The following is a 25,897-nucleotide window of genomic DNA, read 5'->3' as shown; positions in this document are numbered from 1 at the left end:
ACAGGGTTTCTTCATAGTGATATCTTTTGATATATTTTGACTATTCCCAATCTTAATATTTCTTTAGGTTGTGGAGAGCACCTTGTCCGAACCATACTGGCCAGAGAATGTTCATGTGCTTTGCAAACGGAAGATGCCCACCAAGCTCTCCTAGAGACTATGCAAAACAAGTTTATTGGTAAGTATATGGTGCTAAACATTGCATAACATTGTATAAAATGCAATTAACCTTATTAAATAAAATTAAGATACTTATTTTTGTGATTTCTGTTGAACCCTTATGTTGCAGTTGGCCTCAAATTTGCTGTTGTCTTACATCTAAAGAATGTTAAACTACAGAAGAATATTTTAGGAAATCTAAAGGAAAACCCTTGGAAATATCTCAATTGTTATGTGACTCATAGAATACCCAGAGAGACTTGAAGAAAGAATTTCCTGCCTGAATCACTGGCTGTGGTGTACAATTGCATATTTTAGAATTGGTGGTTTAGGAGCATTAATAAAAATTATTCAGGTTAACCCTTTTAAATATAATAGACCTCAAAACCACTGCATGTTCTAATTAAATGCTTTGGACAGACAGATTCTGGTTTGCTAGTTACGTGATGAAATTAATTTCTTGAGAAAGTGAAGCAGACTTCATTGAAGGCTATTGTAAGGCAAAACCGATTTTTTTTCCTTGATTTGACAGGATTACATATGACTACTTATACCTGTTTAATTTTTTGTGAATATAGATCTTGTTTTCTTTCTTCAAGTCGTAACCAAAAGATGAATATGGAAATTTAAAATATCTATATATGTTTGAATTTTTGAAGATAGCATAGATTCCAATGAGGCTTCTGGCAGATATGTTGACTTGCATTGTCTTTATAGCCTTTAAAATTTTTTGAAGCTTTAGTAACCACAGATAATTTTGACCTTCAAGATTTCTTCTGGACAAGACAACATAACACTTCTCGTACACTGTGTTGCCAAAGTTCATTTTTATAGTATTTTAATTAGAACTGAAAGAGGGACATATGCATACCTTTTTGGGACCCAGGAACCGTTGTCCTTGGTCTTGGCAAGAAATGTGTTGCATTTGCTTTTGTTTCTGTTTATAATGTTGAATCCGTATTAAACTCTGCTTCTGACAACATTACGTTGGACTGTTTGAGGGGAAGTGACCTTGGCATTGGAAGGCTGCACTTGATAATTTAGCTGGGAAATCAAACTAAACCCAACAAAACAGGGGAAAGTGAAAAGAATGAGAGACAGTATCAAATTAATGCTTTTCATGATATAAAAATTTGAAGAGAAGTGTTTTATAATTCCTTTTTAAAAATCTCATGTTTTAATTAGTGATGGGTCATATTTGTATTTTCAGAAGCTTATCACTGCAGGTTTTTGTTATCTGACGGTAGGGATGTGTATTACCTTCTCAGTGGTACTTTGAGGCAGTGTTGAAATGGAGAGAGGGGAAGAAAAAAAAAAAGGAAAGGAAAAAAAATAAGATACAGCCATGGTCTTTGTGTAAGTGAAGTGCTTGAATTCTGTGTCTTGATTAGGAAATGTAAAATCTAGTTTGCCCACAGCTGTCATATGAATAAGACTGATTGAGGAAAACCTGAAAATCCAGATACATCTTGGTGTTTACATGTGGCATAGTACTAAGTTTGTAATCAGTAGTGTGATTTTGGGGGATCCTGGGAATTCTGAAGATGGAATGCAAAGTTATGTCTTGCTGATACAGTGCAACAAGTGAAAAAATGCATTACACTTAAAACATTAGCTTTACGCTAAATAGGTTTTTTCTTCTGAATTTTCACAGATGTCGATGTGCTAGTTGATAGCTTGGGATGTGTGGTATGATGCGGGATTTCTTACCTGTGTGAAACAATAGGATAAAATGGGCTAATAGCCTACTTGCTGATGGCATGGATTCTTTCCTTGCTACTCTTTCTGAAAGCCCTGTTTTGTGGTCATGTCAAACTTTCACCAGAATTATAATGGACCAAGGCCAAGAAGAAAAAAAAAAAAAAGGCTTTAACAAAGCAGAGCTAGAATGTTTTGTCAGAAGTCAAAATGTGTGTTACTTGTATTGGAGGGACGAACAGCTGATTTTGGCAGTTGCCATCAGATTGGTGCTTCCTGTTTACAGAACTCTCCAAGTCTCCGCAGAGCCCTGGGAATCCTTCCAGCTAGGGAATGCCTGGCTTAAACAGTGAGTGCTGTTTAAACAGCAGGTGATGAGCAGACTCATGGCAGATGTGCTTCTCTCATCCTTTCTCAGAGCCAGCTTACTATGGATAATGCACGATTGATGGTTGAATTGGAGGTGAGAGAAATTAAATGTAGATTTTTTTGTAAATCAAATGGGCTTGGTATCTTTAGTCGAAGAGCGCTAAAGGTTTTGGTACGCAGTCCAGGAATGGTGTTCTGTAAACACAAATACCTTTCAAACAGAAGAACAGAGGATTTTGTTACTCATCAGTCCTTTCAAATGTGGCCAAGTTTGTGGAATGTAGACTTAGAGTAAATGTTTGTGTCATCTCACTGGCGGGAAATCTGGGCTTTTAACAATGGCAATGTTATGAATTGTACTTTAAAGCTTCTTACAAAGTATTAGAAAATAATGAGCTGAAAGACATAGTTGGAATCTGATATTTGTTCTTTCCTTAGCGGAAATATGTTTTGTCTATTCTTGTATTTTTAAGTTGTGCTTCAGTTCACAAATGAGCAATGTCTGCAGAGAGGTAATAGCAGAAGGATAACGCTGACACTTTCTCTTTTTGAAATTTTGTGTCAAATACCTCTCTTGGGAGCAGGAGTTTGGACAGTTAGGAATCACAGAATATGAATTTCCCAATTAGGAGTTATGCTTCTTGGGGGGAAAAAAGCCTCATACTTTAACAGTTACAAGACTGCCAGTGACTGTTGTTGCACAGTGTTATTGTTACTTTATATTTTGGCGCTGCATCGCTCTAAGCGTTGTAGTATCCTTTGTGGTTTTATAGCGGAAACATTTATGGAAGCATTTATGGAAGCATTATTATGTCTTCTCCATGACACAGAGGAAAAGATTTGAGAAGAGAACGAAGTGATCCTGAAGTTTCATATAACCTATTTTACCCACTGCAAGTTTGATTTCACACGTTTGCATTTGGTGGTAGACAGAATTGAATAGGCGTGTTCGTTACCTGTACGATAAAACCAGCTGAAGAACTAACGCGACGTGGTGGTTTTACGTGAGGGTTTGTCTGGGTCCTGACTGTGCTTCTCCTTATCAAACGCATTGGGATTTTATTGGACAGTGGTATTGTTTAATTTCTTAAAATCTGACCTGTAAAGTTTGAAAGTACAGGTGCTTTCCCTTGCAGCTTCTTGAAAAATTCTAAACAGATGTTTTAAATTACTTACTTATCATAAAATATAAAGATCTCTGTTTTCAGACAGCTCGTGCTTAAACATTTAACAAATAATGGTGCATGAAATTAAAAGCAGCCTTCATTTAGTGCTTATATATTCCTCTAATGTTTATTTAAGTTGTTAGCTTGAAGTTTAGTGGGATTCAGAGCAGAAGCAGAGTGGCAAACAGCTTCACTTTAAACATGTTGTGTACAAAAGCTGACAGAATCCAATGGCATAAGCGAGCTACGGCTTATTGACCTGAAAAAGTTTGAACTTCACTCACATTACAGTAGGAGAAGGTTTAGAACTGTTTAGCTGCGACTCGTTAAAACTGGGGGATGCTAAAGCAGTTAATTGCTTACACCATGCTACAGTCAGTGTTTAGACCAAAGTTCTGAAGACTTTGAAAGCTAATGTAAACAATGAAGCTGGTAATGGTTTCTCTGCTATGGAAGAGTAAGAATGTAAAACATCTGATGAACAGCTGGTTAGTCCTTCAGCTGGGTAAGTGTAAATAAAACACTGCTTTTACAGTTCCGTATCAAACCTGTGCTAGAACGTATCTGTCCAGTAGCTACAAATGGGAGAAGAAAGCACAGGATCAGAAATGAACAACTCTTCTCGATTGCATGCTCTGGAGGAATCTTCATCATGGGGGCAGCTTAATTTACAAGAGACATAGAAGAAAAAATGTTCTTCACTTGTAGCTGTAGTTCCTCCAGAGCAAGGCTGAATGCTGAGGCCATTATTTGCCTTAACCCCTGTGAAATCTGTATGTTCTGTCCCTGGTCTGAGGCTGGATCCGGGTCTTGGTGTTCGGTTGTGGTTGCTCTTGCAGGACTTGATGAGATCAGCGAATGTGGAGCTGCTATGAAGATACGTGTGCTTATTTTTCAGAGACCATTACTACAGATTAATAACGTACAAAATATATCAATAAAAACTTGATAATGCTTTCTATATGTCAGATCGCAATAACAGAATAATTGAGCGTTGAAGGAGGCAAATGTGTATTGTAAAATATAATTTTGTGACTGGGGGAGGTGAGGATTAAACGAAAACTATTGAAAGATGGTTTTTGTTTATTTTTTCCTACCCCTTCTCTCTGGTGTGGCCAGTCAGTGGCCACACACTAATAACTAACATTATTAGTTAATGCTGTAGTTGAAGTTTTGCTTTGGGTTTTTCATGCCAAATTTTTCAGTGTTACGCCAGTGTAACTGGGAAGGAGCGATGAGTTTCATGAGACGTAAAATGGTATTAAAAGCCCCAGGTTTTTGTAGCTTTGTCATTAGCAAGCTATGAGATCAAAGATTTGTCTTTCTATTTTATTGCAGTACAAAAATTATTTTTTTGCTAGTAGGCATATTTTGTTTTATTTTTACTGAATTCTCAATTGTACAGCAAGATCTGTCACTCTTAAGAGTACAGAGAGAGCAAAAATGATGTAGGGATGTAGGAGCCAGATTACTTTTTCCTTCTAGTGAGAAACCACTGTGACTTTAATATACATGGCTGTATTTCAGTTGCACCTTTTCTCTTCCTGTTTAAATATTAATTAAATATAATGTATATGAAAAAATGCCATTACCTATATTGTTATTTTTTACAGAAGTCTGCACTATTATTTCTTTTTCTCAATTGCTTGGCTGTAACAAAATGATTTTTAGAACTAAATTAAAGAAATATGTTCCTAACCTTTGAATTCAAGTGTTTTGAGAACATGCAAATTCATTCCTGTGTACAGTGCATGGATTCTGTTTAGAAATAAAATATAATACTACTTCTGTACCATTATTTTTACAGATTTAATAATGGATGCATAGCATTCAGCTGTCTAGAATCTTGCTTAACATAGACCTACTTGTTTTTGCACAGTATTGCTGTGTTAAAATACGCTCTTCAGCGTAATTGTAATCCTCAGTAATAAGTCTGCATATCCAGAAATATCTTTGTTTAAAAAATATATATATTTGAATCCCTCTTTTAATTTTTTAAAAATCGCTTTAATTGGAAAATAAAATACATTCTCTGTTTTAAAGAATGTGCTGTTCAGTGTGTATTTAATTTGGCTTAGAGTCTGATTTTTAAGGGAGGAGAAACAGTCTCTCTGAATTTACTGTAGTGTAGAATACTGTAATGTTATTACTGTCGGCAACGGGTTTTTACTGCCACTGTTGAGAGCTTGATTCCCCACAACTTAGCCCGTGCAGCGAGTTAGGGACACATTCCATACTGTTGCTGATTTTGCACTGAGATGGCTTAGCTGAAATTGCTGGTGAAAGCAATTGGAATGGATGAGGGAGTAGTCACGCAGTTTGCTTCAGATGGCTGTGTGGATGGCAACCTCCCGCAGAAGTGGGGAAACATCTTGGAAAGCATGGAGTAAAAGATTTTGATTTGGGTGGTAAAACTCTTTACAGCTTCTGAAGCCTTGCATTTCTATTTTAACCAAACATATTTTCCTGTGTTGTTATCTATTATGTTATGACTGGCTGGATTCTTGGTTTGCAGGGATTTGGTCGCAGTGGATGAGTAATACAGTAGGTGTAATTGGCACCTAGTAATAGTTCTTGTGCAAAGCAAATGGCCCTTTAAAGAAAATATCTGTTTGTATTAGGTCAAATAAGATATTACTGTTTATTAAGCATGCTACATTGGTTATCTTCCTGTGATATGGGCTTCTGTTATGACCACCTTGTATCTCTTCTGAACACGGTTGCTCTTATGTTGAGAGAGAACATGGTAAAGCTTTTCGTTTTCCTTGCAGTAAAGCTTGAAGTTGGTTCTTATTGGGGTTGATTGTTGTTATTTGCATTAAAGGAGTAATTTTAATCATATGAATAGCTGTGGGCAAATTGAAGGAGGCTGATGAGTAGATCTGCTCTAAAGTTCTTGTGGCCAGCAAATCCTTTTACAGTGTCTGTACACTAGACACAGTATACTGATTTATTTAAAAGAAAATAATTGAAAAGAAATATATGAAATGCCTGTAGCAATTGTATGTTCAGCTTTAAATCACAGTGTATTGCAAATGTGTAACTAGGGTCTATTTGGGCTTAAATGCAAGAACTTTGTTAATTTTGTGGCTCAAGACAGTTTAAATCATATGTAGATCATACCATTGTTTCCACATTTAAAACTATAGGAATCTCATTTCAAATTACAAACCAGAAAAAGAATACTTAGACTTGATTCCCTTCCAACCCAAATTATTCTATGATTCTATGATTCAGCTAACTTTAAAACTTTTCCAGCTTCTGATAGAAGATGGTTTATATCAAATGTCTTAAATTTACAACAGAAAAGCCACTTTAAAAAGTAGGATGTGTTTTGGCTTTTCTGTTAATATTCATAAAACAGCAAGGGAGACGCTCTATAGCAGTTTGATGATGTCTCTGTACAAAGTGCTTTAAATTGGGAAAAATTAATAGACTGCAAAAGTGACCCAAATTTGCTTGATTTTTTTCATATGTGGCCATCCTTGTATTAATTATAGTACAGAACGAACTGAATATTGAGACGTGATTTTTTTTTCAACTTAACACTCCAGTTTTCATTATTATATCTTCCTTGATGCAAGAACAAATGGTTTTGCACTCACAAATGTAATTTCCAATTTTTTTTTTTATTCCATGTAGCTCTTTTGCCTTTTTTGATTGCCAGTAGATTAATAGATTACTATTTAGAAAGTTACTCATTAGAAACCGTAGAAAAAGTAAAACTGATGCTTTTGTAAAAGCAATGCTTGACCTGACAATCTTTTCAACGCTTAGTGACAAGATCAAAGGGGGAAGGCAGGAAAGTGAAATAAAAAAAAAATACCCAAGAAACTAGTCCCATTGCAAATAATTCTCCCCAACGATTTTGCCCAGGTTCACCTTTTCTAGCCAATGAAGATGGTGTACTCGGAGGTGTGATAGTTCTTCGGTCTTGCAGGTGTTCAGCAGAGCCTGAATCATCCCAGGAAAAGCCAACTTTACTAGGTAAGAGATTCTTATTCATTTTTACTTGATCTAGGTGCTAAGTCAAAGTGCAAGATGAAATAAAAACTGTCTGTGCATGTTCACCGTTGTTCAAAGACCACAGAGAAAACAAAAAGGAATTGAAATTGTTTGAGATGATAAAACTCTAGAAAGTGAAATAGTAGTATTAGCCTTGTTCTCTAAAACTGCAGAAAAGAGCATTCTTTCTGACTCGTTATTTCTGAGCAGAATTGTGATTCAGAGAGTTGTGTGGGATCCTTCTAAAACCATGGCGTAGGAGTAACGGTTGCTTGTGGTGAGACAGGCTATGCTCCTCATAGAAAGAATCACATTTTTAGCTAGGGATAATGCATGTGACTGTCTACTGCTTCTCAGTGGTTTATATGCTAAAAATGCTATCTAAAAGTTCTTTGTTCCCCCTTTTTGCAGGATGAAAGGTGAAAATTTGGAGGATAGACTTAAAATTTGGAAGGGAAGTTGTTTTATGGTCAGAAATTTCTTGTTATGCCCAGGAAAATCTGTTCAGATAAGTCACAGTTACTATTTGCATATGCAGACAACAGGAGTACTTGCTGTTGATATTGAGATCAGCAGAAAACCGTACTTGGCCTCCATCAGTAGCTGACTGGTTCAAAAGGCTCTGAGCTTTACAGCCCTTCAGCCCTGTTTATGTCCTAGAAACAAGATCCGTTTTAAAGCAGCAAGACAGATGAGGAACAAGTGTATTACAGCGAACTGTCATGCGGTTTGTTGTAGAGAAACAGCTAGAAAACTGAATGCTGTAGGCTACTAGCAGAGGTGGGTGGAAATACAACCCGGAGACAGTAAAGCCCATGTTCCTCTTTGAAGGCAGGGATTTGGGCCTGGGGGCATAGGAAGCACTTCAGCATGACACTTGTACCATCTCCTTTCCTGTGGGGCTCCTCAGATGTGGGCATGTGTCTGGTCAGGCTATGTGCTTCTGTATTGTTTCACATGGACCTGTCTAATATATATTTATGTTATGCTACCAGAATTAAAGTTTTTTTTTCTTTGTACAATTCTCTGCTTTATTATTGTTTTCCCCAAGTGTTTCATGAGTCACGTCAGTAGCATTACAGATCTGAAGTAGCTTTCGTATCTTTTAAGATCTGACATGACAAATTTGATGACCTAATTTAACTTTGTGCATTAAGGCAGGTCATAGCATCTCACCTGGTAATTCTTGAATTGCATAATTTCTTTTTCATCTGTAGGCTATTGTTGAGAAAGAGACCTCACCTTTGTTTTAATTCATTACTGATTTGTCCCACTAAATCCTAACGTTGTGTCACCAGAGTTTGCCCACTTACAGCCAGCCTGGAGTAGCAGGCAGAGCGTGTGCTAAAGGTGAGCCGGCAGATATATTCTTAATGATGGGTTGACCCACGCAAACTCCAGTATTTATTGCTGTCTGTTCAATGACTTCCAGGATGCTAGGGTCAAGTTATTACAATTGCAGAGGATGAGGTGTATGCTATCTGTCAGTTTTGTTCTCGTATTACACCTTGCTGGTTTGCGTTACAAGAACCTTTAAATATCATGTACTACTTTGTGTTGGTTGGCTTGAGTCTGATAGTATCCCCTCTCCAGTCATTCACTCTAATAAGTAATTTTGCTCAATACAGTTAACAACATTCATGTTTCTCTTCCCAGTAGTTGAAGTTTATGTGTGTTTTATGCTTTTGGTCAACATCTCATCTTATCCATAAGACAAAGAACCAGAGATTTGGGAGGTGAATCCTTACAATTCTGATGGACAACAAAGGAATTTTGGAAGGCTTGGGTGGGAAATGGTTTTAGAAATAGCTTTTGTATGTTACGGTTTTTGGAGTTATTACTTGAATAGCTTGTCTTTTTGAAGTAGAAGACAATAAAATAGACTTCAACAATCATCTTACTCTTGTCTTTCAACTATTTGAAAGCCAGGACTGTCTAATCCTGACTCCAGAATCAGGGCATGGGTTGCTAAACATACAGAGAATGTTGCAGGTTTGATTTACAGTTTTCAGATTTAAGAGTGGAATAACTGTGACATTATTGATCCAGTGGAAAAGCATCCTACAACATAAATTCTATCCCTAAAAAGGAGTTAAGAAAATGAAAATACAAGTTTGATCAAATAAGACCAAACAAGATCAACTTAACCTTCAATTTCTTATGTTTGGAAGGGAGAGAAATATTTCTATTCATTTAATGTTTGTCATTCATGTAAGAAAACATGTTCCTATGAAGGAAGATTTGATATTTTTTCCTCAAAAATTAATAAAGAAAATCTCCATATATCGTACATCGTAAGTAAAGACTATTTGTCCATTGATTTTGGGGTTTTTTTTCCACTGAAATAAGATTCATGTAGCACAGCTTATTCTAAAGATATTTTTTCTGTACCACAGACATTTCCTGCCTTATGGTGTATGCTGATGTGTAATTAAACATGTGTAGAATTTGTGTTGTTTGGATTGAACATACGTTGTGTAATACTGAAGAACTCGGTGTATAGAATAATGAAATCTCATGTCTTTATTGCAGGGATGATCTTTTTTGCCTTTATTTTTTTTACTATTGAAACAAATTGCAAGAAAGTGATTTATTAAATGGTTGAAAATATGTGTCATGTCTTCAGATAAGGATGTAATTTAGGTTTTTCATTGTAAATCCAGTACTTGTAATAGCTAGCAATAACCATGTTTTAATGCTAGTACATGCTGCCTTTGGTGGACAATGTAGAAGGAAAAAAATATTAGAAACTTGAAAGAACATGCCTAGGGTTATCAAAGGCAAAAAAATAATATTTTGAGGGTATTTGGCCTGAACTGTTGCCCAACTTCTCAAAACTGAAAGGCAAGATTAAATTTGTCTCCAAAAAATAAATTATTTCACTTACAGTTGAACCTCTAGGGTGTTAGGGAGGGGTTGGCCTCATCGGACGCAGTTACCTTGCACTGAGTGTGTTTCACTCTCAGAAAGCTTTCGACTAACCTTTGGCGATATCAGTCATGAATCTATTACAGGGGAGCAAAGCGCATACCTAAATGAAGTTCATTTTTTCTTTTGTGATGATATCTACGTATCTGTCAGAATCTTAAAGTCTTGCCGGGATTGTCTAAACTTTGATCTTCTACTCTGGGTTAATTGCTATGCAAGGATAAATGGTTCAAAGGATAAACATACTCAGCATGCTGTGACCTTCATCAACTGTATTAAAGGAACATGAGGAATAGGAATGAGTAAGAGTTTTATAACCATCTAATGATGCTTTTTGCAGTATGTGACAGTCTCTCTCTAAAGAAATATCTGCAAATAGCTTTTCGTGGCATCTTGTGTAATTCATGTAGACTGCTCCTGTAATCCAAAGGAAAAATTTATACTTCAGTGCAATTTTTAAAACCTTTTACAGTATTCTATGAAACACCCTGAATTCTGATAAGCTACTCTTTCTTTCTTGTTCCCCTTTCCAAATTACGTACTTAATGAACACAAAAATGGCTGTGACACAGAGCAGGAAGAATACAGTGTGGCAGTTTATAAAGCTCCACTGGATGGGAGCTAAACATATAAATAACGTGCTCTTTATCTGAATTTTGTGTTGCAGCTGAGTAGGGGGGGTGTGTATATATAAAGATACCTGTGTATGTATCAGGGAATTAAAGATCACTGTAATGGGCTGTTTGAACGATTGATAATCAGGCCACTTTCAGACTTCAGAACAATGCCGGACTGGATTAACATGCACTAACAATACACATTAGCAGTGGTTAGTTTTCTTAATCATTGTCACTACAAACACAACACGTCTTTAACGTTTATATCCTAAATCAGCTGTGAGTATACAGTACCAGAGAGCTGATGCTGTATAGCTAGCGCTAGCAGTCAGGGTGATCAGAGTGCTTTGATGGGGAAGCCAAAATGAAAATGGGCTCATTTCTTCTCCGTCTTTCTTTCCTCTCTTACCTTTGGTGCTCCTTACCCTCTCCCCAAAGAAAGGGGGTGATTGCATATGCTCTTGCTGTAATTCAGCATACTTTTGGGACCAGGTCTTGCCTAATTTTGCCAGGCATCTTTCTTGCTTATTGTGCAGTGTTATTCTGCTTCAGTCGGAGATCTCTCCTGCTTCTTCTGCAGGATTATTTTGCTTTCACCAGATGCCTTTCCTGCCTGCTCTATGTCTTCGGTTCTCATCTTGCAGACTTTACCACTCCTGCGTGTTTTTCTGTATCCTACTTGTGCAGCTAAACCACGAATCTCCATTTACCCATTGGTAGTTACATATCGTGTATATATTTATGCTCTGTTCTGTGAAAAACTGCTTGTTACTGGTTATTCTGTTGATAGTGTTACAATTCTACAGAATCCTTGTACGCCATCTGGGTTTATGCTGTTGTAGCGTGCTTATGTCTGGGTTCAAGGCAAGCAAATGCAAATTATATCTGCTTCTGCTTTATGGGTGGAACAGGCCTCTGCTTTAAAAGTTGGTCCTATCTTTTAACTGTAGTTGCAGTTGATGTATTTCTCATCTTGGAGGCTCCATATCATTGAAGTAACGTTCTCATTCTGGGTGTTAGTTCTGCAGTGTGTGACTGCAAATGGTGCAGGAAAATCTTGGTTGGTTGATAGCTGTTTCTTTTGAGATTGAATTATTCTGGTAAGTAGTTTTTGGTCTTTGTTTCTTTTTGTCCTTTCCCAGGCTATATTTTAAGCTGTATTTGTTTGTCAAGATTCCAGTCTTGTTAAATTACACCTTAAATTTTAAACCAACGCATTTTTTGTGACTTCTTGCATTTTCCTTTATAGTGGAATTTCTGTGGAGCCATACAACAGAGAGCATGTGTGTAGGATATATGTCTGCACAGGATGGCAAAGCTAAGGTAAGCCATGAGGAATAGGTTGTAATACAGTAGAATGAGTGCAGAAGCTAAGGAGAGTATGAAATAAAGATATAAGATATTTCTGTCTTTAAGAGAACAGAAAAAGTAATGGGCGCATAAGCAGTTAAATGTATCTATTGATTGGGCATTTCTAATTACTTTTTTTTTTTTAATTGCAGCAGTTAACAAACCTACATGCAGCAGTTAATAAACCTGCACTAATGTATGTATTATGTCAGGAAAAGGTGCCACAAACACATGTCCCTTCCGTCTGCTGACAGTAATTCTATTTGAATAACTTTATCCAGCTTGATTCAGTTATACTGGCTATTTAGGGTGGTACTGTATTTTTCTGTGGGCACGTCTTGCTTCAGATAAAGCAACTTGCACCGTCAAGGGAGAAAGGAGAGGATATAAAACAAACTTCAAGCTAGTTCCTAGAATAGCCTCTGTGATAAATAATTTGGATATTAACATCCATGTTTTCCATTTCCTGGGGCCTAATCTTTTTTTTTTTTTTTTTTGAATGAGAGAAATAATATGTTAAAATTGAGTTTGGTAATGGAAACTGGAAAAGTCCTTAACATCAAGGAGCAGGGATTAACCAAGAAGATGAGGCACCTATTCTTAGAAATAGAGCATGGAAGGGAGGAAAAAGTCAGGTATTGCGATGTAGCAACTAGAGCGTTTAGGAGAGGTGTTTGGTCAATAAGAATGAACATGGGAGAAGCTGCAAGACGAGACAGAATCATAATTTCTGTAGACATTTATAAATGAACAGCCATAAATATTCAAGACCGAGTGTGAACAATCAGAACTAGTTAAAGGGAGTGACAAAAGTGGGGGAAAGAACTAGAATAAGAAGGCTCTCCGATATAGTTAAAATAATGGGGGAGGCAGGGGTGTTTACTGGAATACTTGCATGTATTAGAGGAGAAGATGACAGCCAATGAGTTTATGCCAGCAGGTAAGAGCAAGAAAGACACCCAGCATTTTGGTGGAAGGATGGATATTAAAGCCTGGAGAAGGAAAGAATTTGAGGGCCTGGGTTGGTTGGGTCTCTCCAGAAATGGCTGCTTGTGTATCTGCTGAAGAAGAAAGTTTACTTGTCAACAATGGAGGAGGAGAGGACTACAAAACCCACGTCTCTCTCTCTCTCTCTCTCTTTTTTCTTTTTTTTTTTCTTTTTTCTGTATTTCATTTGAGAGAGAAATACAAAGGAGGATGTGAGCAAGATAATAAAAGAATGTACAAAAGAAGGAAATTAACATCAAATATTTTAAAGAGCGAGAATAGTGTAACATGCTGGTTGACACATTGGGAACGGATGAGTTCATCCTCAAGGAGTAAAATGAATAGATAAAAAATCAAGAATGCCCCAGAAGGAGGAGGAAGATAAAAAGCAGCTGGTGAAGGAAGTGCTGGTAGAGGTGTTAGTGAAGTACTTGCTTTCATGGCTTGTGTAGAGTTCTTTCCAGTTAATTATCCATGGAATAGAGTGTGGTTTTTCTTGTTTTCTTAATATTTATTTCAGATTTATTGGAAAAGAATCCAAACTCAAGCTAAAAGCTCAGACTGAACTGAGTGAAACTAAAGCAAGTGCAGCTGCAGGCGTTCTAGTATTCGCTAGTTAGTTTTAAAACCATTATCTTGTGTTTACAGTGAAAGAAGAAGAACTATTAGAATGCGCGACGTTAAATTATTCCAGTGTGCACACCTGTCTCTGGTTTACACCACAAGGCTCAAAGTGTTATTGTTTCTTCCTGGTAGCGTCTGTCTAATTAATAAATAAATGCTAAATATGAAATCTGTCTGGTAATGAGTACTAGCATGACAGTGCCATGCCCAGAGATGTTTTCCGACGTACAGTTGCAACATTTGACATCTGGTGTGCATTGTTTTCATACTGCTGGTAAATTCTCCAGCGGGTAATCTTGATTGCGCTGACAGACACAGCTGCTCTTCTTGGTTCACTTTTAAATTATGTTTTTGACCTTCATTGAAGAGTTAATCCCCCTCCCTTTCTTCCTCCTTTGAGTCTGTGGCCACAAATGCTTTCCAGAGAAAAACCACAAATGCTTTTGCTGCTGACTTCTATTGATCAAAAAAAGTCTTCTGTCATAAAAGCTGGAATTTTATTCTGCTACAACTAGGACTAAGTTATAGATGGAAAACTGGGCTTGAAATAGAACACAATGTATTGCAAGTAAAAAAAAAAAAACCCTTTTCTTTAATAGAGTAACTGTTTTAGTACAATTAATTTTGAGTGCTTGCCATGAAAGAATAATGGTATAAGAATTCATAAAAGTATAAAATACCACTTGTTTCTGAGTACCATAGCAAAATGATCAGGCCGTGGCTTGTAAGGAAACATCTTGCTTTCCTGTTTTTCTAGGGTGGTAAAGAGCTTCAGTTTTTATTTCTTTCATCAGTCTAGGACTCAAGTTTTATTCTTAAACCAAGGGGTTGTCACAGTGGCTGATTTTGGGCTGGTTCAATATAATGAACATGAAAACATATTTTATAGCAAGACTTCTAGAGAGTGAGAAGGTTTTTAAGTGTCTACTGCTATGAATTAGACTAGTATTAGAATCATAATTATATAAAGGGGTACATACTAAGGAAAAAAAGGATCCTGCTTTATAATCTTAGTGTGATTCTTTGTGCCTTGGAGGTTAATGCATTTCATAATAGGACCGAGCAAATGGTGGTTCTGAACCCCAGACAAAGATTGTGGGGATATAAGAGGCCTTTCAAGGCAAACACTTAGACACTTATAAGCTAGATACCAGCTCACCTGCAGACGCTGCTATGCTCGAGAGGTGGAAACATAACCAATTAACCAGCAGCAACTCCTTAAAAGAACAGTGGGATGGGAAAGTGGGATCAGAGACTCGAAGTGGTTCGTACATCCTGACCTGCCCGTCCTTCTGCCTTTTAGCACTGTGAGCTCTCCAAGTACTGATCTGGAAGTATCCCCGCAGCAGGGGTTTATTTCCTCCCGATTTAGAAAAGACTGGGTTCTGCAGCCGGCCACTCACCTCCAGACTAGACTGCCTGAATGCTGACTTGCCAGCCTAAATGTATAAAATGGCTGAGCCTGCAAGAACTGTGGAACAATTTTGCACGGTGACTAATAATTGTTTGATTTAAAGCATACTTTCTGGAAAGGTGTCCAGTCTTTTTTTGGAAAACCAGTTGCCCGGAAAAGCCACTGTTTCCTGTTGAACGTTGGTTTAAAATGTTTGGTTGAACATTACTTGAAAAATACTGTGGAGGCTTGCCAGATGAACTAAGTTCACACCTTCTTGCTGACACAGTCATCTCTGGTTGCATGTCCTATTACTTGCCTTTACCTCTCTCTCAGCACTGAGAAAGTATTTCAGCTCCTCCACCACTGATGGCGCTGGCAACATGACCTTCACTACCTGCATAGTGGATATCTCGTTGACTTCCCTCTGACTCTCATGCCCTTGAACCCTTACGTCACTGCCACAAGCAGCTGATCACAGCATATCCTTGCTGGTTCAACTGTACTCTTCTTTGTTTCTTGTCGTCCTTCGTGACATGAGCAGTTTCATAATCACTCGGTCCCAGTGTTTGTCACATACTGGATGTGGAAGGAAACAAACTTTTCATCTGAACAGCTTTGACTCATTTATATACTTCTTGGAACTAACCTATACCACCTATTGCTACAACTTATCCAGGCCAGTGCCTGGGAGCCTCAGCTATGATGAGCTTAAGGGAAAGATATGTTCTGTTTTAGAAGTTGCCTGTCCCAGACTTCTTGAAGGAATACCATGACAGATTGTTTCAAAATTAGGCCTGTTCTTTGGGAAGATGAATGGACTTCCTGGGATCTCCTGAAGCAAGTTCCTGCATTGCCATCTATATGATGGTAGAATTGTCACGTAAGCAGACACTCAACTATTTCTAGCCGTTAGCGAGGCTGTTAGAATATTCTAGGCTGCTGTGGAAGTTTCTGGCCATGGCCATGAGAATAGATAGAAAATATTAGTCTGTGGACTTCCTTTGCACTTACGTGGCTCCTTTTGTAGCAGTAATTGCTGCATCAGCAAAGGTTAAGACTTCCAGATTGAAGGACTGGGAGATTAAATATCTTCATAAACTGAGGAGGTATGTTTTTTTCTTTTTTGTTATTGTGATGTTGACCCATGAATTACTTGATATGAATTCAAGATCTTTGATAAGCAGTTAGCTCTTTTAGATTTCCTGCCCAAACTTTCTTCTCTTTCTGAGACACGAGTCTTCAGAATAACCTTCCAGATGGTTTTTTTTATGGATCCATAGTAGATCCAACAGCTGATCGTAGCATCAGCTAAGAAGGTCACCCTGTTACCAGAGCTGTGACCTCTTTAAAGATACTCTGGCAGCTTTCAATTAATCAGTTCCAACTTTCCTGAACTGATTAGGTTACGTTCAGAGAGCTTAAGCGATTCTGTTGTCACCACTGGGAAAATCGCTCTATTCTGATGCCTACAGTGTTGCTTCTTGGAGCTCTGTCCGTACTGTCGCAGGCAATGTGCAATATCTGAGGTCTTAACTGTTGGTATAGGATTTGGTAGAGGAGTTTAAGTGTCAGTTTGCATGAAGGGCTTTGAGACCTTCTGTCATGTTATTTGGGAGGGGGAGAAATAACTCCTTGAATTCACCCATAATGTGATTTTAGGTGTAAATGGAGAACGGGAAGGAAAGGAGGTTAGTGGGTAGGTTACAATTTAATTGACTCCTCTTAGTTACATAGTCTTCATATTTTCTTGTTCCTTGTCTGCCTGCCCAATGGAGGACGCTGCAAAGGAAAAGCATTTCTTCAATCTCAAATGACAGTGCAGCATATGCCTGCAATGTGAATTCACATACCAACTGCATCTCTTGAAGGGTCTGGTTATGGGTAGGCATCCTTTCTTTGATTCAGTGTTGTGTATCTGTGCATAATCAAGCAGGAGCCCTTTTATCTCAGGCAGGGTCTGCAGAGTATTTGTTCACTCGAGGCCCACTGTATTCTGTGTGCAGAAAGTATAAGCGGGCAGGATGTGCCACAGAGCTGCTTTTTTCCTGGATCTCCCAAGTTTCTTATGTTCTCTTAGTGATTTAGAGTAGTTGGTGGTGGATGATGTTTTTGCTTGAAAATAGGTACTTCCTCACTGTGTTTTCAGTAGCATTTGAAGTCCGAGTGCTTTCTTTCCAGTGAAAAATCCAATCTCAATATCAACAATGTGCACTTCTGGTCCTGTGTTACATGTAGGTATTTGAAATAATTTGTCACCTCAGTACACAGTTCTTAGTAGATATACATTTACTATATGATCTGTGTATAAATGTTGCTAACTTTGGCAATTATTGTAAATGTTGCAATACTCTTGAGATACCCTTGTACTTCAGCTTCATAGGTTTTAGTTTTTGTAACAGCTAGATGACCTAGACAACAAATATCTAAAAATCTAGTTGTAATATTGAATGTAAGCCAATTCAGTTGCCAGATTAAATCTCTCTCTGGCAGATATTCAGGTTTTACAACATGAATTACTGAGCTTTATGTTATGGCAGGTTTTAATATTGCAAAGCTACATATGCCATTCTTTCCATTTTCTAATGAACCAAACTCAAGTTGCTTTGCAAGATATGGGGTAACAGTAGTGGAGAGTGTTGCATGTTGCTGTGTTTGAAAACATCCGTCAGCAGCAACTGCTGTCTACACCAAATGTTGTGGTTGCAATATGCAAACAGAAACTTTATCTTTGACAGTTCATTTCATTTTCCAGTATGAGGAAACATAATGGACAGGGAGACCATTTCCAGTTCACTTTTCCTGTTGAGATGTTAGGTTTCGTAATCAGATTTATTTGCCTTTACTAACACTATAAAATTTAGCAAAATGACTTCCCTCTGTGTTTGAAGTGATACATATGACAAACGCTGACTGTGGTGATTGTTATTGGTTTTCTGATGATGGGCTTCTGTATTTTACTTTGCGAGTAAAAGGTCTGTGAAGGCCCTTCGTCAGAAGAAGGGCAGTTATCCAGTGCTCATTGGGTGAAGAAATACATCTTGGAAGAATCCTAAATCTAATTTGAAAATTAGTGGAAAAATTTACTGAGCCTGTTTAGTTTACAGAAATACTAAGTCAAATAATTCAGTCATTCATTTCAGACTACAGAAACAGTCTTTTAACTTCATGAGACAGGAAAAGTATATGTCACTTATACTTTTTTTTTTTCTTTAATCTGCACTCTTGTCTGGAGACTGAGGAATCAGTCAGAAATTCTCACTTGAAAAGGAGTCTGTGCATACAGTAGAGCATCCAGTTCTCTCATAAAAATAAGGTATTTATATTTGTTGGAAATAACCTTCAGTGGTAAGATACCAGTTAAAATATTTGGCTCGTAGACCTTCATGGAAATTATGGGCTCTGAGATGGGAAGATAAGTTCACTTTTTTGGGTTGAGTTCTTGCATAAAGCCAGTAGTTCTGGAACTCTCCTCATATTTGGCCGACATATTTTTTAGTTGGAGCAGAGAAGATGGGATTGTGTATCCAGGTCTGCAAATATAAATGCAATAACCTGACTTAGCGCCTGCAATTCAGAATGGTAAAAATCACATTTTAAGATATATGGCAGTATTTAAGAATACCTCTACAAAAGCCTGGGCTGCTGAGCTGAATAGATGATTGGTTGGTACATGGCTTTAGACTGTCTAAATACATGTATGAATGATTTAGAGAGATTAAAATGTTTTCGTTTTTAACTTTCTTAAAATTTGATCTTTTTCTCTAACACATTATATTAATGTTTTTAGATACATAAATAGTGTATGGTCATATACTTAACCCACAGAATGAATTTGAGCTTGGAAAGCCGTTAGCTTCCTAAGCAACCTGTATGTGGAATCAGTATTTTCAGTGCCTGAGAGCCAGAAGCAAGCTATCAGTATGTCTGTCTTTCTGTCTTTTGCCCACAAGGATAATCATTCTGGAACCCCTCTTTTTTTTTTTTTCCCCCCCTCTTTTGTTTTCTTCTTTATGATTTCACCAAACGAGTTGCACGTGGGATATTCTGATAGCAGCAGTTGCAAGTACTTTGAGGGGCACCTTCTCCTGTCATATGGCAGGTGTACGTTCAAACCATGTTGGAGGAGAGCTTCCCAGGAGACGGAGTGGCAGAGGATGGCTATTGCTGCCAAAATGGGCTATTACTGCCTAGAAAATAGATTAAGAATAGGTGGCCAGATGGTTCTCATGGTGGAAGCGTGTACCCAGCTAGAAAACTTGTCAACCTCGGAGTGATTCTGAATTCTAAAGAATATATGGGTTTGGTGGCACTTTTCTTTAAGGACTAAGGTGGTAGAAAGCAATTTCGTTAAGTATATTATGTTCTTGGTCTTTTATTATATTTCGTCTCAATAGGGTAATGAATGGAAAAAGTTTGTTTTATAAATTATTCTGCCCAAAGCACATCCTGAGCATGTAATAAGAAAGCTAAACACATGAAGTGCTCCCTAGATTTGCTTAAGAACTGAATGTGCTGCCATCTGGTAGTTGTACTCTGTCCTCTTGGCAGCGTTTGATTGACTTCAGTTTTCTCATGCAGCACTGTCTGTCTTTTGGCTTAAACTTTATGTTCATTTTACATTGTATTTGTGCTTTTAATGAAAAAAAATGAAGCTGTTGTGACAAACTAATACTTGTATGTGAATAAAAGGAGGAGACTAGCTCTTTAAAGACTAAAAAAATCTTCTTGATATTAGTTGGTCTCAAGGTTGTTTCAGAATCTTTGTCTATGAGATATGAAGTACAACTTGTAGTATTTTTTTTTTTTTAAGTATACTAAAAATAGGTAACTTGAAAAGCAGATCAAATGTTCATGACAAAAAGATGAAACCATATATTGCCCCTGTAGCAGTTAACACTTACTCCAGGGCAGAAAGACCTATTAGTTTTGGACTTGAAGGGTAGTGGGAAACTTTCCAGCGTGCACCAAACGGGACAGAGAAAGAATAACATTCCATGGGCAGTGTCTGCAGCACTGGGGTTGGGGGAGTTGGTGGCTCTGTGGTTTTGGTTCGCTTAGGAGGAAAAGAGGGAAACGTGTGTTTGGTTGGCAAGTACACGGAGCAAGAATCAGTGTCTGAAGGTTGGTCAGCTTGTCTGTGCTTTATGGAGGGGTGGGAAGCAAAATCCAGTATTTCATCTAGCGTTTACCTTTTTTTCTTTTGAACTTCGGGCACGAGGTTCCTCCTATAAGCTGGAGACAAAGATCTGTGGTGACTAACTGGTTTCCTAGCTGTCCGGACCTCTGCTCCTACTAGGCCCTCACCAACCTCACTTTTCTCTAGGAAAGCAAATCAAATCGCAATATTCTCAGGGACAGTAAAATTTCTATTTATGGAGCTGAAGATATGGATAGCCCTGTCGTTCTTAATCTACCTTTCCTTGGCATACGGTTTCCTCAAAGAGAGGCTTTCATGAAGCTGAGTGGAGGATTAATTCAGGAAAACATTTTCTTTTCCTGTTTTTGTGCTCCCAGGCACAATTTCCCCCAGATGTGGGTTCATTCAACTTGTAAAGCTGACGGACTAATTGAATTCAATTAAAAGCTTTCCAGTGTTGTTCTTTTTTGTTTGCTTTTTATTTTTATGTTTTTAAAATCTAAACCTAATCCACTGTACAATCTGGACTTAATGTAAAATATGATGTTGGGATATAAAAATGTAACAAACTGTACAAATAAGTTCTGTGGTTGCATTTAAAAATATTAAATGTCCTTTGATCTTTCTTTTTATTTACTAGAGTTTGTTCTTATGGCTAAGAACAAGGGAGATATAACTGTAAGAATTCATTTGGGAGTTTATCTGAAGTTGTCTTGACGTGGCAATGTTATCCTTTCATATTACTTACTAGGTACCATATTTTAAACACTATCGGCTTAGATCTGTCTCGCTTTTGTTCTACATAAGGCAGCCATTGGTGAAAGTAATAAGAAGTAGTCAGTGTAAAACAGCATCTGTATTTGCTCCGTCATATAAAGTATGCAAATAAACAGGATGCAAGTAAAGGCTTTAAGAAAGGTCTTGTTATTTGTGGTTTGGGTGTTTCTGTAAATGGAAATGTACAGATGCTAGCGTATAGTGGTTTGGGGTCTTGTGTATGGGAAATGTGTTTTTCTTTTTATAGGAAATGAGTTTTTGTATAGGAAATGTGGTTTGGACAGCTGTTTAAGCATAGCTACTTGATAATGCATTGATAGATATTGACTATCTGCTTATCCCCTCTGGTATATTTTCCTTTCCTTGCTCAAAAACTCAGTAGGATATTATGCTTAACTAGCTTTTTAAAATAACAGGATCTATAAATTTCATGTGGATTCGATGAAGCCTCACGTTTTGCTCCTGCAATTACATAAGGGTCTATGAGGCATTTAACTTTGGCTTGTGAGTTAAGTCAAGCCTATGCAAAAGGTTAATTCATAACTTGGGTCAGAAAACTAATTTACACAAATCAGGTCTGTTGTAGTTACAATGAAAAGATTTGATTGTAACATTCATGATAATGCTAATATTTCTTCTGTTTCAGTAACAAGCTTCCTCTCTTATGCCTCTTGGCAGCATCCTTGGGCCTCTGTGCTTTTTCTTGTATTGCTGCAATGATCTGCTAATAATTCTGACTGATTGCTGTATAAGCAGTCTCAGTTATGAATAATGCCTGCCTTAGAGGGGACCACGGGTTTGTTTTGATTGCAGTATCTCACTAAACAGTCAGTGGCATTCTTCCACTGAGGAAATTTGCTACTGTGGCTGTCGAACAATGCTGCTTTTACACTGTCAACCCATCCCACTTTTCACTTAGAAATTTTCACAGACCTGGAAAAATGTCTTGCCTCTGTCAGTCATAAAATAAAAAATATCCTCCTTCCACTTGTTTTTCTTACTTTTTTTTTTCCCCCCCCTTTTTTCTTTAAACTTACGAAATAACATCTCCAAAAACTGCCAGTTACATTTTGGGGGAAACTGTAACAGATTTGAAAAGAATCTTCTTCTTGAAGTGGTAAATCACAGTTGTAACCAAAATTGTTCTGAAAGTAGGAAGATGTTCATATATCAAGCAGGAAGGCCACAGATCAAAGTTTTAGCAGTAGAATGAAAACCTTGAAATGTTTTTAATTAAATCTCATTCTGTAATTTAACTGAAAACAAGACCACCTAAGAGCAGACACCAGGATATATATATATATCAAGAAAGGAATTAATAGAAGCCGCCTCTGAGATACAAAAGGTCTCTTCGATGCAGTGAATTGTGGTTGCAGTCTAAAATCACTTTCTGCTCAATTGATGCAAGTTATTCTTACTGAACTTTTACATCTGTACTTTTTGTCACAACCCATTGCCTCATTGCAAATTATACATTTTACAGCACTTAAATCTTTTAAATGGGATAATGTACGTACAAAAACTTAAATAGACAGTTGGCTGCACTTACAGGAAGCTGTAATTTCTAAATGCCAGCAAATTCTGTGTTGTGAGCTTTATATCCTAGTAGGAATCATTTCTAGTTCCTAATTGAATAATTGTTTAAGCATTATATTGTCTGAGCATTAATTAATCACTTGGTAAAACTTGTAACTCATGAGGAGACTGAAGGCCAGCGCTCCTGCTTCGGTGGGAGGGATGGCTGGAGTGTAGCTTGAGCTGGTGAGTCCCTGCCACTGCCCTTTTCTGCCTCAAGCCTGTGGGAATGCTGTTATCAACCCTGTTGTGTTTTGGAGTTCCACTAAGGCTCTTTTTTATGTTTTACCAGAGCCTACTCGGCAGCTCCGAAAGTAGGAAACGGTAAAGTTTGTAGAAACATGCTTCTGACTCCTTTTGTTGTTCTGTTTAAACACTGCTTTAGACACTTGGCCCTATAAGAAAGCAATTGATAAATCTGTAAATGGCTCTTGCTGTAGCTCAAAATCAACAGCGTGGATGAAAACATAAGTGGTTTTCACAGTATAAAAAAACGTGTGCAAGGTGGAAAAAAAAGTCATTAGTTTTAACAGTAAGTCAAAGTATCTTTTCATAAGTGAGTGGTTTTGCCCATCAGTAATAAAAGGCACCTCAGAATATAAAGGCTCTTCAACAGATTTTTGGTGTCACTAAGTTACAATAGAGTTATTAGCTGAAGTTTTGTGTACGCAAACACATGCGCCCACTTTCTGGCTTTTACTTTCGGGCTGAAATACTGCAGAGCCATCTCAAAGGCCTGCTTTTAAAACTTCTCCATGGAAAAGATGCCTGTTGACAAGAAAGACAATTGCTCTTTGGGTCCATTTATTTGACAGTTGGCAACAAATATTTTAGAGGAAGTCTTTAGGGTTTTTTAGGTGGATGAGTAGGTATTTTATGCAGAGAAATTTCTTTGCATCCTGATCATTGCAGTTGCCTTATGCTCTGAAGTGTTAGTTTATCTCTGTCAAATAGTTTATCGTGTCTAAGGTTTCTGTAAGGTATACTTCTGTACGCAATACTAAACTTTTTTGAATCTCCCTAAGAAACAGACTTATAAACCATGGACTGCCACAGTTATTTTTCTTTTGTCTTCACGCTGGATATTCCTTTCTTCTACTTTCAGTGCAGTGGGTCATCCAGTTTACCTTTTCTACACATCTGTCATGGTCCTTCCCTTCATGTGTTAAACATTAACGCAAACAAAACAAAAAAAGAATCCCAGTTGTTTGCAGCTTTTCAAGTTGCTTTGTAGTTTGCCCTCAGACTTCAGTGATGGAACAGCGTAATTGTTCAATACTTACAAGCTTGCTTTGTGTCCTGCATTATTTTGCCTCTCTTCTCACTCGATAAGACTCTCTTGACTTTTCCACAGACTCACATTTCAAGACTTCCTCCTGGAGCTGTGGCAGGACAGTCCGTGGCAATAGAAGGAGGAGTTTGCCGGCTGGAGAGTCCAGAAAGCTGAACAGCTGATTCCTTACTTCATTGCAAAGAATGTGAATGACTTTTTGTAGAATAAGTTTTTTGTGTTTTAACAGATGTTGGAAATTCTACTCTTGTTTTATACCCCGTATTGCAACCATGTGCACCATAACTTGAGACAAGTGCTGCTGTAGTTTATGTTCTCACTCTGTGAATGGGGGTGCGTGCATGTTCATTTTTTCCCTAATAAAACAGGAACTCTTCTCAGTTGTGCAAAGGTTATGTATGATTAATGATTGCGTTTTCATTGTTTTATGTTGAAAAACAACCGGAAGTTCAAAAAAAAAATTAATTTAAAGATATGGTCACAATTGTCATTCATGTTCTAAATTTAAAAGTAACAGGCCTTTGAAGTGGCTATATAATTATGCAAAAATGATTATAGTTTCTAAGTTTCTCAGTGGTTTAAGGAAATCCAGGGGTGGTTTAAACATGGGTTGATTTTTTCCTCCCCAATAAGGAGGATTTTTTTTTGTCAAAGAATGGTTTCAGTGAAACAAACTAGGGCAAAATTAAGGCTAGAATTGCTTTTAAATAGTCTTATAGGTCATATCTCTGTTCCCAAACTAAGATGTTAATAGCTTCAAGCTGTATGTATTACAAAAAGCTATATGAAGATAATGTATCGTAACGCAGTCTTTATGTATAATGGAATATTACAATGTAAATAAGAAAACAAAGTTTATGGAAAGATTCGATATTATTCTTTGCTTCTGTTTAAATCTATTTTTAAGAGAGGTACAGAAATGAACATATTACTGGATGCGAAGTGCAATGTGTATTAAATGGATGCTGGGAGGTCTGATACTAGCTTTCTTATTGATAAAGCAACTTCCTAAAGTCCAGCCACAGCATGGGTATTTATATAACTGTGTGTAATATGTATGTACTGTGCATAAATTTACTGTAATTTTTTATACTTTCAACAAAACTACGTTATAAAACAAGGTAATCCTTGTCTGCCTTGTGAAGCATTGGCAGCTGAACTGTCGTTTGTCACCAGTTCTGATACGTTCGCCAGATCGCCCGAGTCCTACAAGTGAGTTCTGACATACAATCTTCCATTCAGTACCTTTCTCTTCACAGCATTGGCAGCAATAGACGATTTTTGTAATTACTTCATTGTCCTGATAAGTATGCCAAAGAGAAACTAAAATAGTTCATCTTTTTCCCTGGTGGATATTTGATAATTCTGTTTTCAGAAATAGTGGATGAATAGATATTCAGACTGTATTCGCTTAATCGGGCATTGTACTTGCCTGTTTTGTAATGTTGTGCCTGCCTATAACAGACATACTTGACTGATTAAATGGTTACATTGATTGTGGTACCAATCTTTCATGGAAAAAAATCTTAATAAATTTTTTTTAATAGCCTGAGTTCATTTTCACTCTTATGTTACAGCATACATTGATACTGTCATCTTTGTGTGTTTTTTTTAATTGTGACATCAATGTAGTCCTATATTGAAGATATTTCTATACAGTTCTGTAAATAATATGAAACAGGAGCTTTCCAGGTTGCAGAAACAAAAAAGTGGAATGCTTCCGTCTTGAAATAGCTGGTGCTGAGATATCAGACAGGATCCTCAGTGATACACTCATGGTCTGATAAAATGAAGAACTGTACTACACCACGTCAGAAA

General features: G+C 37.3%; 1 protein-coding gene across 5 annotated transcripts in view; it reads left to right on the top strand.

Moving 5' to 3' along the window:
* TASP1 (taspase 1) overlaps positions 1 to 25,625 on the top strand; it is a 93,805-nt gene extending 68,180 nt beyond the window's left edge. For 4 of the 5 annotated variants that reach the window (XM_087774892.1, XM_087774891.1, XM_087774893.1 and 1 more), the window contains 4 exons: positions 68 to 178; positions 7,269 to 7,379; positions 12,192 to 12,265; positions 24,143 to 25,625. In XM_087774892.1, the coding sequence (XP_087631018.1) occupies positions 68 to 178; positions 7,269 to 7,379; positions 12,192 to 12,265; positions 24,143 to 24,235 (389 nt within the window). In that variant the 3' untranslated portion in view covers positions 24,236 to 25,625. Of the gene's footprint in view, positions 1 to 67; positions 179 to 2,143; positions 2,321 to 7,268; positions 7,380 to 12,191; positions 12,266 to 24,142 lie in introns of those variants that run through there. The other variant, XR_015708264.1, reaches the window with a different exon arrangement.
* Positions 25,626 to 25,897: the final 272 nt, after the last annotated feature.

This window comes from Nipponia nippon, unplaced genomic scaffold, assembly GCF_047370975.1.
Source record: "Nipponia nippon isolate SJK-2023a ecotype South Korea unplaced genomic scaffold, ASM4737097v1 scaffold_4, whole genome shotgun sequence".
In the NCBI taxonomy this organism is placed as follows: Eukaryota; Metazoa; Chordata; class Aves; order Pelecaniformes; family Threskiornithidae; genus Nipponia; species Nipponia nippon.
The sequence above is the reverse complement of the archived record's forward strand: the minus strand, read 5'-3'. Positions and strand labels throughout refer to the sequence as shown.